Below are 14,299 nucleotides of genomic sequence, written 5' to 3' on the forward strand. Positions count from 1 at the left end.
AAAGCCCAAGCATGTCATGAATGATTAGTGTTAAGTTGCAATAAGAGGATTTTTTTTTTTCTTTTTTTCTTTTTCTTTTTTTTTTTTTTCCAAAAAAGAGGCTGGGCGCAGTGGCTCATGCCTGTAATCCCAGCACTTTGGGAGGCCGAGGTGGGCAGATCACGAGGTTAGGAGATCGAGACCATCCTGGATAACACAGTGAAACAACATCTCTACTAAAAATACAAAAAATTAGCCAGAAAGCCGGGTGTGGTGTCTCATGTCTGTAATCCCAGCACTTTGGGAGGCCAAGGCAGGCGGATCACCTGAGGTTGGGAGTTTGAGACCATCCTGACCAACATGGAGAAACCCCATCTCTACTAAAAGTATAAAACTAGCTGGGCGTGGTGGCACATGCCTGTAATCCCAGCAACTCGGGAGGCTGAGGCAGGAGAAATGCTTGAACCCGGAGGGTGGAGGTTGTGATGAGCCAAAATTGCGTCATTGCACTCCAACCTGGGCAACAAGAGCAAAACTCCATCTCAAAAATAAAAAAAAATTAGCCAGGCGTGGTGGCAGGCACCGGTCCCCACTACTCTGGAGGCTGAGGCATGGAGGCTGAGGCAGGAGGATGGTGTGAACCCAGGAAGCAGAGCTTGTAGTTAGCCGAGATTGCACCACTGCACTCCAGCCTGGGTGACAGAGTGAGACACTGTCTTAAAAAAAAACAAAAAGAAAAATGGCCAGGCCTGGTGGCTCATGCCTATAATTCCAGCAGTTTAGGAGGCCAAGGCAGGTGGATCACCTGAGGTCGGGAGTTCAAGACCAGCCTGGCCAGCATAGTGAAACCCCATCTCTACTAAAAATACACAAATTACCTAGGCGTGGTGGCGGGTGCCTGTAATCCCAGCTATACGGGAGACTGAGACAGGAGAATTGCATGAACTCTGGGGGCAGAGGTTGCAGTGAGCTCAGATCATGCCAGTGTACTCCAGCCTGGCTAACAGAGTGAGACTCTGTCTCACACACATACAAAAAAGAAATAAAAATAAAAATAAATTTTAAAACCAAAAAACTTTAATATGACCAAGTTGTCATATTAAGTTTTGGTTTGCTTAGACCTAAAAAAACTGAGATTAAAAACTTTTTTTTTGACTGGGTGCGGTGGCTCACACCTGTAATTCCAGCACTTTGGGAGGCTGAAGCGGGCGGATCACCTGAGGTCAGGAGTTCCAGACCAGCCTGGCTAACATGGTGAAACCCCATCTCTACTAAAAATACAAAAATTAGCCGGGCGTGGTGGTACACGCCTATAATCCCAGCTACTCAGGAGGCTGAGGCAGGAGAATGAATCCCTTGAACCTGGGAGGCGGAGGCTGCAGTGAGCCAAGATCAGGCCACTGCACTTCAGCCTGGGCAACAGAAAAAGGCTCCGTCTCAAAAAACAAACAAACAAAAAAACACCCAAAAAAACCCCATAAAACCTTTTCTTTCTTTCTTTCTTTTTTTTTTTTTGAAATGGAGTTTCGCTCTTGTTGCCCAGGCTGGAGTGCACTGGTGCAATCTTGGCTTACTGCAACCTCCAAATCTCAGGTTCAAGTGATTCTCCTGCCTCAGCCTCCCGAGTAGCTGAGATTATAGGTGTGCACCACCACACCCAGCTAATTTTTTTGTATTATTAGTAGAGACAGGGTTTCACCGTGTTGGCCAGGCTCATCTCAAACTCCTGATCTTAGGTGATCCACCCACCTCAGCCTCCCAAAGTGCTGGGATTATAGGCCTGAGCCACCATGCCCAGCCAGTTTTGCTAAATCTTAAACACTGACTGCAATTAAAGCCTTGTCTTCAGGCCCCACAGAAGATGCCAATCGAAATAAACTGCATTCCTGAGACACAGGGCAAGAAGTTAAAAGCTATTCAACTCCTCAAAGCCCAGGGACTATTGTGGAAGGGGTGGGCATGTAAGATTGTAAGGGCCAATTTTGAAAGATAAAATAAGTTCAGTTTCTCTATAAATTAGTTATTAATGTCAAAGGCACACTGATGCAAGACCAGCATATGGCCCATGTCAGATTAATAAGGTTTTCTGGAAGCATTAATCAACTCCTTAATAAAGGTTATAAAAAGCTTATAGAAGCTACATCTTATGGTCAAAATTCAAATCTTATAGACTGTTTATAAAATTTTGAAAAACAAATTTAATTGTCTTCATGCTGTTTTTATTAAGGCTTATTGTTTGGAAAATTAATTCTTCTCTCTCAAAAAATAGAGGTTTTCACCTTTTTGCTTTTGAAATCCTTGAGTTACCATTTTGGTTAAATGAATGACTTATTTTACAATGACCTGTGATCCTATTTTGTGATACCAAGTGTTTAAAACCTTTGATATTTGACAAACTTTCCCAAATCAAATCATAAATTATGTCTTTTTCTGACCTAATTAATCCTTTAAGACATTAGAGGTTCCCTAAAGTCCAAAAAATAACATAATTTGGCTTATCTGATACAAAAATTATACAGGAAGCATTGTCAAATATGAAATGGTATTTGGTTTTCTTTGGGCTGTATTTGTATAAATATGTTATTGGTATGTATTACAAAATTATGGGAAACTCCTATAACTCTGATATAACTTAGTATACATTATCAGTAATAATCATAATTGTTATGTTAAAATTTTTGGTGTCACAGAGGTAACAAATTTCCTTGTCAATTGTGTCTTTGACTATGGCTGCCCTAAAACTTTTTGTCATCCATGGACAATTGTCTTGTTTTGGTCCTCTTTAGAAGGTGGTTTTATAATCAGCTACAAAACTCTAACAGGTGCTCTTGAATGCAGGTTTCTTTGGAGATTGTGATATCAGAATAGAGGAAAAACTTTTAGGACTCTGGGAAAGCTAAAATGTTCACAAGTATCAAGCAGAACAGGAATTAACTGCATGGACTGAATTTTTGCTTAAAATGTTTGCTGATCCTTTGTTTTGTTTTTCAGAGTCTTAAAACTTTTCTTTTGAGCTACTGACAGCTTTTAACAATTCAGCATACTCCTATGAACAAAATTTGGAGCATATTTGTTTCTCTCTACCTGATTACTCCAGAATCTGGAAACTATTTATGAGTATTCTTATGGTAATACAGTTATTTGCATAAGGGATATAAGACTCTGTTTTCATTTGTAACAGGACACAACTGGAGAAACTGGTTACCCTCCTGAGTAGCTGGGGCTACAGGCGCCTGCCACCACGCCTGGCAATTTTTTTATATTTTTAGTAGAGATGGGGTTTTACTGTGTTAGCCAGGATTGCCTGGATCTCCTGACCTCGTGATCCACCCGTGTCGGCCTCCCAAAGTGCTGGGATTACAGGCGTGAGCCACTGCGCCCAGCCCTGAACTGAACTCTAATTTTTCTTGCTACAAGTCTTCAAAATAATGTTTTCAATTTTTTTCCTTTTTTTTTCCTTCCATTTTTCCTAATTTGGAGTCTCTGAAAACTAAGCTGTGCTTTTTTAAAGCCCTGTAAACTGAAGCCAGACAACTTAGAAGAAAATAACAGCAACCTATTTACATACATAAGCCACTTTCATACCTGCTTCAGAGTAATGTGGCCTATATCAATTTTTCCAGGATTGTTCTTTGGTTTGTTATTGTTTTTCTCCCTTCCTCCCCCCATTTTCTCTTCACAGGACATGAGACTTCACAACCAGATAAGAATGAGCTTTCAGGACCTAACTAACTAGGAATAAACTGTCCTAGCCATGAGAGATCAGATGAAACCTGAGACCAGAGACGCATTTTCTTCTAAAATGCTTTTTCCAAACGATTTTAAAAAAGAAAAGTGGGGAAATGTGAAAGGAAAGTATCTTGGGCTCCTTCTAGCTGGGAACTGTTCAGGGCAAACCCGCTTCCCATTTTATTCAAAGTCATCCCTCTGCTCACAGAGACAGATGCATATTCTGATTGCTTCCTTTGGAAAGGCTCATCAGAAACTCAAAAGAATGCAACCATTTGTCTCTCACCTATTGGTGACCTGGAAGTCCCTGAGGAGGGCCTTACTTTGAGTTGTCCCACCTTTCTGGATGGAACTAAGGTACTTCTCACATATAATGATTGATGTCTCATGTTTCCCTAAAATGTATAAAACCAAGCTGTGCCGCGACCACCTTGGGCATACGTCATCAGGACTTCCTGAGGCTGTGTCATGGGCACGTCCTCAACCTTGGCAAAATAAACTCTCTGAATTAACTGAGACCTGTCTCAGATTTTCTGGGTTCACATTACCATATATGGCTATTGAAAAGGAAAAATATTAATAACAATTACTAACTTTGTAAAATATTTGCAATGTGCCAGATGCTGAACTACACATTCTCCATACCCATGATTTCATTTCATCCTCACAGCAATCCTGAGGTAGGTATGACAGTTATTTTCATTTGTTACATAAGAAAAGTACCTGAAGTCACATGGCTAGTAAATGGTGGAAAAGAGATTTCAACCAATGTATTCAGACTCTGAAGCCCACATTCTTAACTCTTAAGTGCATCAAATAGGGGGTCATGTAAAAAAAATAATAATAATCCTTTAGTTGGAACTTTAAACAGGAAGGATTCTAATACTAAGAGATGAACAGATCCCTAAGCTTAGCTCTAATCACTTTGTTACAAGAAGTTTAGCCTAAAGCTGCCTCCTTACATATTTTAAGTTTAGCCTAAATGTCCCTCCATACCTAGTGACTTGTAACCTAACTGGATGTGCAAACAACCTTTAACCTACTCTTGTAACAAGTAGCCCAGTCTCAACCAATCACAGCAGCCCAGTTTCAGCCAGTCATAGGCAGCCAATTGCTCAAATAAGGCAAACACTAGGCTGCAACCAATCTAGCTGTTTATGTACCTCACTTTTTTTTTTTTTTTGAGACAGGGGATCTCCCTCTGCCGCCCAGGCTGGGGTACAGTGGTGTGATCATGACTCACTGCAGCCTCGACCTCCCAGGTTCGAGCGATCCTCCCACCTCAGTCTCCCAAGTAGCTAGGACCACAGGAATGAGTGGTACACCTGCTTTCATATATATATATACACACACACACACACGCGCGCGCGCACACGCATACATATACAGATACATATACCATACACACACACACACACACACATATATATATATATTTCTTTTTTCTTGTAGAGATGGGGGTCTCCCTATGTTGCCCAGGGTGGTCTCGAACTCCTGGGCTCCAAGCAATCCTCCTACCTTGGCCTCCTAAAGTGCTGGGATTATAGGTATAAGCAATTGGGCCTGGCCTCTACCTCACTTCTGTTTTCTGTATGTCACTTTCCTGTTTCTGTCCATAAATACTATCCAACCATGTAGCTGCCCTGGAGTCACTCTGAACCTATTCTAATTCCAGAAGCTGCTGATTTGCAAATTATTCTTTGTTCAGTTAAACTCTGTTGAGTTTATTTTGTCTAAAGTTTTTCTTTTAACAACTCAAACAGAACACAAAGGGTTCTAAGCAACAATTGAACATAAACAAGCTAGCTGCTTAACAGGAACTCAGTAGTTTCCTTGATTCAGTTTAGCTAACACTTTAAACCAATAGCTGCTTAACAGGAACTCAGTACAGTTTCCTTGATTTAGTTTAGCTAATATTTTAAACTAATCTGGATTATAATGCCATACTCATACAGAATTCTGCAATGGTAGTTTCCTAAAGTAGTAATTTAATGACCACTAAGTGCTGCTCATATAAACTGGAAAAATGTATATCCCCTTCAGAACTTAGTGTTCCTAGTGCAAACATAGCTTACTTAATAAAACACTAGCTAAGTACAGCAAGAAAGCTCAAACCACTGGTAAGCAATATTCAATCAATTTATCAGTCATCTGAACCAGAGCAACTCTATTTTGAATACAGGCTGGGTAAAATAAGGCTGAGACCTACTGGGCTGCATTCCCAGGTTAGGCATTCTAAGTCACAAGATGAGACAGAGGTCGCATAAGATACAGGTCACAAAGACCTTGCTGATAAAGCAGGCTGAGGTAAAGAAGCCAGCCAAAACCCACCAAATGGAAAATGGCAATGAAAGTGACCTCTGGTCATCCTCACTGCTCATACATTCTAATTATAATGCATTAGCACACTAAACAACACTTCCACCAGCACTATACCAGTTTACAAATGCCATGGCAAGGTCAAGAAATTACCCCATATGGTCTATGAAGGGAAGGAACCCCCAGTTACGGGAATTACCACCCCTTTCCTGGAAAATTCATGAATAATCCACCCCTTGTTTAGCATATAATCAGGAAATGACCATAAAAGTGGCCAGCCAACAGCCCTCAGGGCTGCTGTGCCTATGGAGTAGCCATTATCTTGTTTCGTTACTTCTCTAATAAACTTGCTTTCACTTTTCTCTATGGATTGGCCTCAAATTATTTCTTACACAAGATCCAAGAACCTACTCTTGAAGTCTGGATCAAGACTCTTTTTCCGGTAGCAAATTCAGTGGCCATCACAGACCTCTCCCTCCACTAAGCAGTTTAAGTGGCCAAGTCTCATGTTACTGGGAACTTTAGAAGATGGGAGGGAGAGTTCAGGTAAAATCCTAAGGAATTTGTTGTATTTCCTATCTGGGTGGGTGGCAAGAAGCTTTCAAACTGAACTTACATGCCGTTCAATCCCAATTTTCACCCTCATGCTTATGGCTTTCCAGAATAGAGAGTTAATTTCTGCATTAAAATAACATTGGCTACCAAAGAAAGGTTTCATATGTGTATAATGGGGTGGGAATGAATAATTCCTACACCAGCCAACATTATGGATGTTGCTCTAGTCCAACATTTTACCGTACTGTAAGTAAATTTTTTTTAGTTGTCATGCAAACATAGAGTAAAAATTTTAAAACTGAATTTTCCCTGTTGCCTAAAGGGAAGGAGATCTTTTCTCTCCTTCCTTTTCCTTACAGTATTTCTTTGAAAAACCCAGTATTTATAAATTATTCCTCTTTCCCTTTGATATGCATGCAAATCTTTTTAAAGGCTAAATAAACTAGCCCTACCTTAGCTTTTTTAAACCCAATAAATACAGTAAAACCCAGGACTGTTTTTCTGAAGGGCCTGGAACCCCCTCCTTTATATTTATTTATTAATTTTTTTTTTTAAATTTTTTTTTGAGATGAAGTCTCACTCTGTAGCCCAGGCTGGAGTGCAGAGGCACAATCTCGACTCATTGCAACCTCCGCCTCCCAGTTCAAGTGATTCTCCTGCCTCAGCCTCCCAAGTAGCTGGAATTACAGGCGCGTGCCACCACACCCAGCTAATTTTTGTATTTTTAATAGAGACGGGGTTCGACATGTTGGCTAGGCTGGTCTCAAACTCCTGACTTCAAGTGATCTGCTCTCCTCAGCCTCCCAAAGTACTGGAATTACAGGCGTGAGCCACCATGCTCAGCCAAACCCCCTGAACCCCCTATTTTAAATGGAAATATCCAGGAAGAAAATGACCCAGCCCTATCACTGTGGGAGTTTAACCTAGGCACCTCAACTACTTGTTTTATCATAGAGCTGTTTTATGTTTTCCTTTGGAAAAAAGTAACTAGGTAGCACAGATGACCAACTCTATTACCAGATGAATTTAGAATGAACTATGAAAGCATGTACAGCAAATGTCAAGTCTTCTCACAAGAGGACAAATTACCATTCATCTTGAGACTACATAATGGGTTGTATCTGCTCAGCTACATACAAATAAATGGTGGTATTTATTTGTATGTGGTATTTCTTTTTCTGAAAGAAACTGCATTAGTATATTATCCATAATACATCCCAGTCTGGTTTAATGCTTATTATTCTTTTTCTTTTTCTTTTTTTTTTTTTTGAGTCAGGGTCTTACTTGTTGCCCAGGCTGAAATGCAGTTTACTGCAGCCTCAAACTCCTGGGCTCAAGTGATCCTCCTGACTCAGCCTTCTGAGTAACTGGGACGACAGGTGCACACCACCACACCTAGATAATTTTTTATTTTTTGTAGAGATGGGGTCTCCCTTTGTTGCCCAGGCTAGTCTCAAACTCCCCGCCTCACGTGATCCTCCCACCTCAGCCTCCCAAAGCACTGGGATTACAGGTGTGAGCCACCACATTCAGCCTCACACAGGTCTTTACCTAACAAGATACAAGCTCCTCCTAGTCTCAAGACTTCACACATGCCCTTCCCTCCTTCTGTTAGCTCTTTGTCCATTTAACTCCAACTCAGTGCTTGAAGTCTCAGCTAAATATTATTTTCTTGGGAAAGCCTTCCCTGTCTCTCTTCATTTCCCCCCCAACACCTCCGCCGCCCCCAGCATGCCGGTGACTCCACTATATATTCTCACAGCACCCTCTACTGTTCTCCACAGCATGCATCACAATCGTAATTAACATTTAGTTTTATGTATATATTTACTGTCTATCTCCCTTGCTAGATTTACAAGCAATTTAAAGACAGGGGTTTTATCTGTTTTGGTCATCACTGTATCCACAACACCCAGCACAATGCTGGTACACTGTAAGTGTTCAATAAGTATCTGAAGGAATTAATAAGATTTGTAGCTAAGTGCTAGGTTCTGAAGTGACGTGGTATTGGATCTGCCTTTACTGGCTCTATGCCTTTGTTATTGTTGTTGTTTGAGACAGGGTCTCACTCCCCCCCCCCTCCCAGCCCCCAAGACAGAGTCTCGCTCTTGTAGCCCAGACTAGAGTGCAGTGGCGGGATCTCAGCTCACTGCAACCTCTGCCTCCCAGGTTCAAGCGATTCTCCTGCCAAAGCCTCCCGAGTGGCTGGGATTACAGGCACCCACCACCACGCCCCGCTAATTTTTGTTTGTTTTGAGACGGAGTCTTGCTCTGTCGCCCAGGCTGGAGCGCAGTGGCAGGATCTCGGCTCACTGCAAGCTTCGCATCCCGGGTTCACACCAGTCTCCTGCCTCAGCCCCCCGAGTAGCTGGGACTACAGGAGCCCTCCACCACGCCCGGCTAATTTTTTTGTAATTTTTTTTAGTACAGATGGGGTTTCACCGTGTTAGCCAGGATGGTCTCGATCTCCTGACCTTGTGATCCGCCCACCTCGGCCTCTCAAAGTGCTGGAATTACAGCGCCCAGCCAATTTTTGTATTTTTTAGTAGAGACTAGTTTCACCATGTTGGCCAGGCTGGTCTCGAACTCCTGACCTCAGGTGATCCGCCCGCCTCAGCCCCTAAAGGTGTGAGTCACCGTACCCAGCTAAGACAGGGTCTCACTTTGTCACCCAGACTTGAATACAATGGCGTGATCTCGGCTCACTGCAGCCTCAATCTCCCAGGTTCAAGCAATCCACTTGCCTCGGTCCCAACAAGTAGCTGGGACTACAGGCGTGTGCCACCATGCCTGGCTAATAGCTTTATGCCTTTGGATAAATTTCTCAACATCTCTAAGCCCATCTCTCCCTCCATAAATGAAGATTATAGTTCCTATTATTAGGGTTATTACGGGATTGAGTAATTCAGTAAAGGGATTAGTACAATGCCTGGAACATAGCAAACACTCAAAAAATATCAACTATTATTAAGGAATGGAGAAAAGGGGACATGTACATGGTAGGGAAGGCATATTCCACACCCTTGATAAAGGCACAAACATAGCTTCCATTACGCAAACACACCGTTGCAATCGGCAACAGTGTAAGCAAGTATTCTGCTCACTAAATGTACGAGTGTATGAAACCCAAACGTTATTTCAAAAGTAACTTCACGATTCTCAAATCATTACACAAAGGTTTGGAAACTGAAAAAAGAGCATTAGGTGGCTACCATTTGTTGAATATCTACTATGTGCCAGACACCAGCTGAGCACCTTGCAAGTGCAGTCTCATTTACGCTTCACAACAACCTTATGAGTGGGTTTGTTATTCCCAAAGTTACAGCTGAAGAAACAGACACTCCGAGTTTAAAACGTTTGCCCAAAGCCGCACAGCCAGGAAGCCGCAAAGTATTGGAAGAGCAAGACATCTCAAACAGCCATTCCCGTGGACGCTCGAGTCAGCACCCTCCTTCTGCCTTCTGAAAAACCGGAGTTCCTTTGGCTAATCCTAACTCGCCGTCACTGGCTAAGGTGCCACCGTCTCCCAGCGCTCAACCCTCCGTCCTGCCGCAGGCACACGCTGCGGGGGCTCCCCTACGTCGCGCAGAAATGCGGGAATAAACAGGCTCGAGCCAGGAGCCCTCTGGGAGCAGAGGCCTTTCACACACAGCGCCCAGCGCGACACCCATTTCCAGCCGCGGAAACCGGACTCAAGAGACCTCGGCGACAGGCGGGGTTCCCAGCCAAGCACTCGCCGGAACCAAAGCCCTGGTCCCAGCGACTGGGCTGTCTTCCTTCAGAGTTCCGCGTCGCGGGGATCCGAAAGCCGCCCGGGATTCCGCGCGCTCCCCCAGGGCCCGCGGCCTTCGCTCGACCACTACACCGCTTCCCCTCACCCAGGCCGGGGAGTCGCCTCAGCTCAAGGCCAGACCCTATCCCCTGATCTCGGAGGTTCCTTCTTCCCCAGCCCCTACCTGGTTGCCGGAGAGACCATAGTCAATCCATCCTCCCGCCTCGGAAGTGACGTGTACGCAGCCGGCGAGGTTCCGTCCAATCCCAGCGTTGAGGCTGCGCATGCGCGTTGGGCGGGCGTCCCTCAAAGTGTACGTAGGACCTGCTAAACCAGAGATCTGAACAGGGTCCACCTGCATAACTACAGTGCCTTCATCTTCCGGAGGGAAATTCCGAAGGTCGTGGCTGGTGTTCCGTGGACTTCCGGCGAAGAACATAGTTGGAGAATTCACGATACAGTTATCAAGATGACTATAATGCCACAGTAATCAGAACAGTGTGATAACTGGTACAAAGGTAAAAACAATGAATGAAAAAGAGAGAGGCCAGAAACAGACCCGCAGCTATGTCGTCACTTTTTCCTCCTACAAGTAGCCACGGTAATGCAATAAGGAAAGTTTTGTTCAATATATAGTGCTACGTCAATTGAATGTCGATTGGGGGAAAATGAACCTTGACTCCTATCTCAAGTAAAATAATTCTAGATGGATGGTAGACCTGAATGTGAACAGTACAACTCTAGACAATAAAATCGCAGAATATCATAACCATGAGAGAGGAAAATAACGTTTTAGCAGAACACAAAAAGTGCCAGTCCTAAAGGAAAAGGCTGATAAATTGGGCGTCAGTAACTATAAGATACCGAAAAGACCCCATTGAGAAAAGGGAAAGACAATAGAACAGACAAGATATTTGAAATACATATATCTGAAAATGAATTTTATTCAGAATATAGACGTACTCCTTGCAAATAAATTTTTTGAAGGACCTGAAGTGACTTAAAAAAAAAAAAAGCATGAAAAGAGGATATTGAGAGTAAAGGGCAGAGGAAGGAAGGGGCAGGGCAGAGGAAGGAAGGGGTGGGGGGACTCTCATCATTCAAAATTCATAAGATGGCAAATATGTGTAAGGTGGAAAATCTCCCTCTCTGTTCTCCAGGAACCCACTTCACCTCCCCCTAGGTAACAATGCTATTAGCTATGTGTGTCCTTTCAGAGCCAGTTTATTGATAACCAAGCAATTATATATATATTCAACACCCCCTTGTTACACAAACAATAGCATTCTGAAACACCCTTCTGTTCTTGCTTTTATTCACTTTAACGAATTAATATATCATGGAAATTCTTACAGATATCCACAAACTCTGAAAGTGGGAAATTTTATTTTTAACTAAATATTTATTTTTGGTGTTTTCACACAAGTTTTTATACCCTCCTGGTCCCTCTCCAATGTTCTAGAAACTCTAGATTCCTGCTTGCCTATTCACAAAGTTTGAATATCCTTATAACAAACCCAATATGAACCTGTGAGGCAGGAAAGTAGGGTCTGGAGGCAGGGAACCTAAGGCCAATTCACGCTGACTTCCTAGAACTAAATCAAAAGGAAAACCGGAACTTTCCATGCCCAAGTAACAAAAGGACCAGAAGCTACTCCCTTTGCAACCTGCCCTACTTTTCTGCCTGGCAGATGAAAAACTGAAGGTACCTCTGATTGGTCCCCTCTTGCAACCAGTCAGGCTGATCACAGGCCACTACCTCTTTTACATAGGGTGTACACCAAGTAACCAACGGGAAACCTCTAGAGGATATTTAAACTGCAGAAAATTCTGTAACTGGGCTCTTGAGCCACATGCTAGGCAGGCTCCCACGCTGTGGAGTGTGCTTTTGTTGCATCATTCTTTCCTTGCTTTGTTTGTGCGTTTTGTCCAATTCTTTGTTCAAAACGCCAAGAACCTGGACACCCTCCACTGGGTAACGCCTGACTAAGTCAGTTTCCTGGGGTTCATTTCCTAGGCCTGCTACCCTCTTAGCCAACCCACTCTTCAGTCCTGCATGGAATTTGTTTTAGAAGCAACTCAACACATTTCAATGTTTTGGTAACCAATTTGAACTGCATCTCCCAAATGCAAGTGTAAGAACTCTAACTTCACAGCCAGGATATTATACAAATAGATTCCAGTAGGCCGGGTGCAGTGGCTCACACCTGTAATCCAGCACTTTGGGAGGCTGAGGCAGGCGGATCACCTGAGGTCGGGAGTTTGAGATCAGCCTGACCAACATGGGGAAACCCCATCTACTAAAAATTTTAAAAAATCAGCCAGGCATGGTGTCGTGTACCTGTAGTCCCAGCTACTCAGGAGGCTGAGGCAGGAGAATCACTTGAACCCAAGAGGTGGAGGTGGCAGTGAGCAGAGATCACGCCACTGCGCTCCAGCCTGGGCAACACAGTGAGACTCTATCTCAAAAACAAACAAACAAAACAAATAGATTCCAGTGGTTAGCACAGTTCCATGGCTTTCTATGAAAACAAGATGGAAGAATTTTGTTTCCAAGAAGATGAACTAGACACAATTTTCCCTATTCCTTTTACTAAGTACAACTAAAAATTGTGGGCATTATATATAAAACAATCTAAGACTCCGAAAGGTGGAGAGAAGGAAACCAGCTAGCCACCCTGAGACCCAACAAACAACATGGTGGGTGTTGCCTTATATATCCCAGACTGGGTGCTAGGAAGTAAGCAATCTGGAAATGCCAACAGGCAAAGACAATGCCCTAAGAAAAGCCTTCTCTCTCTAGCCACAGGACCAGGAAAAGCACAGCCTCAGAAGACAGAAAATGTTTAGATAATAATGACTCTAATCCAGCCCAAACCACAGAAAGAACCCCATCCCCATGCTTGCCTCTTGGAAAGCCCAGACTGCCACCCATGCTAGGCTGTAAAGAGGCACCACCGTCCCCTCCCCCTGGCATGGTGTCAGAGAAGGCCAAGTGAAGGGCTGGATTTTCATTCCCACTGAGCAGCAAGGAGGCTCTCCCCTAGCATGGTATCAGTGGAAACCACATGGAGAACCTGGACTTCCACCCGACTTGATCGGAAGAAAGCACTCATCCCCTTCTCTGGGGTGGTGTCAGAGACAGTGTTCCATGAAAGGGCATATAGGCAAAGCCATCCCCAAATGCCCAAGGAGCTGGGAAAACATAGGAAGCAGACAAATCCAGTTTGTCAGTATAGGATAATTAATCAGAGGGAACTTACAGACAGAAGCATGGTCTTCGGTGTCCACAAGGCAGGTGGATCTCCACACAGTAGCCTCCCAGAACCAGGGTTTATATCTTGGGGACAAAAATATACTTACCCTGGAAGGAATGTGTAAATGGTTGAGAGAATGCTGTGGGTGTCACAACCTATGATTTCTTCAACAGCATCAAGGGTTGTTTCTATAAAAAGGCAAAAGTTACAGTGAATAGGTGATCCTATATAAAGAGTCATACATCGACTAGACATTTTGGAGGCATTCCTGGAATTGGAGTTAGCGGATTCGCATTTAAAATAAAGTCACTCTTGTCCCCATAGGGAGCCAAGTGGAGAGTCAGAACTTTCAACATCACTCAGTGGCAACAAAGCCACCTCCCACCCCACATATCAGTGGAGGTCCCCTCCCCATCCCAGCAAGGGTGGTATCCCTGGAGGCCAACTGGAGAGCCTGAACTCCCATTCGTGCCAAACAACCTCCCTCCACATGTCAACAAAGGCCAAGTGGAAGGCCTGGACTTCCACCCCCACTTGGCAATAATGAAGAGGCATCCCCTTCCCCTGCCAAAGTGGGTCAGGAAGCCTGCTAAAACACAAGATTTAAATAAGACCCAGAGTCTTACGACACCCCAAAGTCCAAGTTTCCACCAAAAAGCACTCATTATACCAAGAAATGGGAAAATCT

The 14,299-nt window shown here is 43.6% G+C and overlaps 1 protein-coding gene across 1 annotated transcript in view; it reads right to left on the minus strand.

Moving 5' to 3' along the window:
- The window catches only part of DHRS7B (dehydrogenase/reductase (SDR family) member 7B), a 98,687-nt gene extending 84,889 nt beyond the window's left edge, over nucleotides 1–13,798 (minus strand). The window contains exons 1-2 of the mRNA XM_012001181.1: nucleotides 13,718–13,798; nucleotides 10,539–10,861 (exon numbers count right to left, since the gene is read on the minus strand). Of these exons, the coding sequence (XP_011856571.1) occupies nucleotides 10,539–10,558 (20 nt within the window). The 5' untranslated portion in view covers nucleotides 10,559–10,861; nucleotides 13,718–13,798. The remainder of the gene's footprint in view (nucleotides 1–10,538; nucleotides 10,862–13,717) is intronic.
- Nucleotides 13,799–14,299: the final 501 nt, after the last annotated feature.

Source organism: Mandrillus leucophaeus, unplaced genomic scaffold (genome assembly GCF_000951045.1).
Source record: "Mandrillus leucophaeus isolate KB7577 unplaced genomic scaffold, Mleu.le_1.0 Scaffold651, whole genome shotgun sequence".
Taxonomy (NCBI): domain Eukaryota; kingdom Metazoa; phylum Chordata; class Mammalia; order Primates; family Cercopithecidae; genus Mandrillus; species Mandrillus leucophaeus.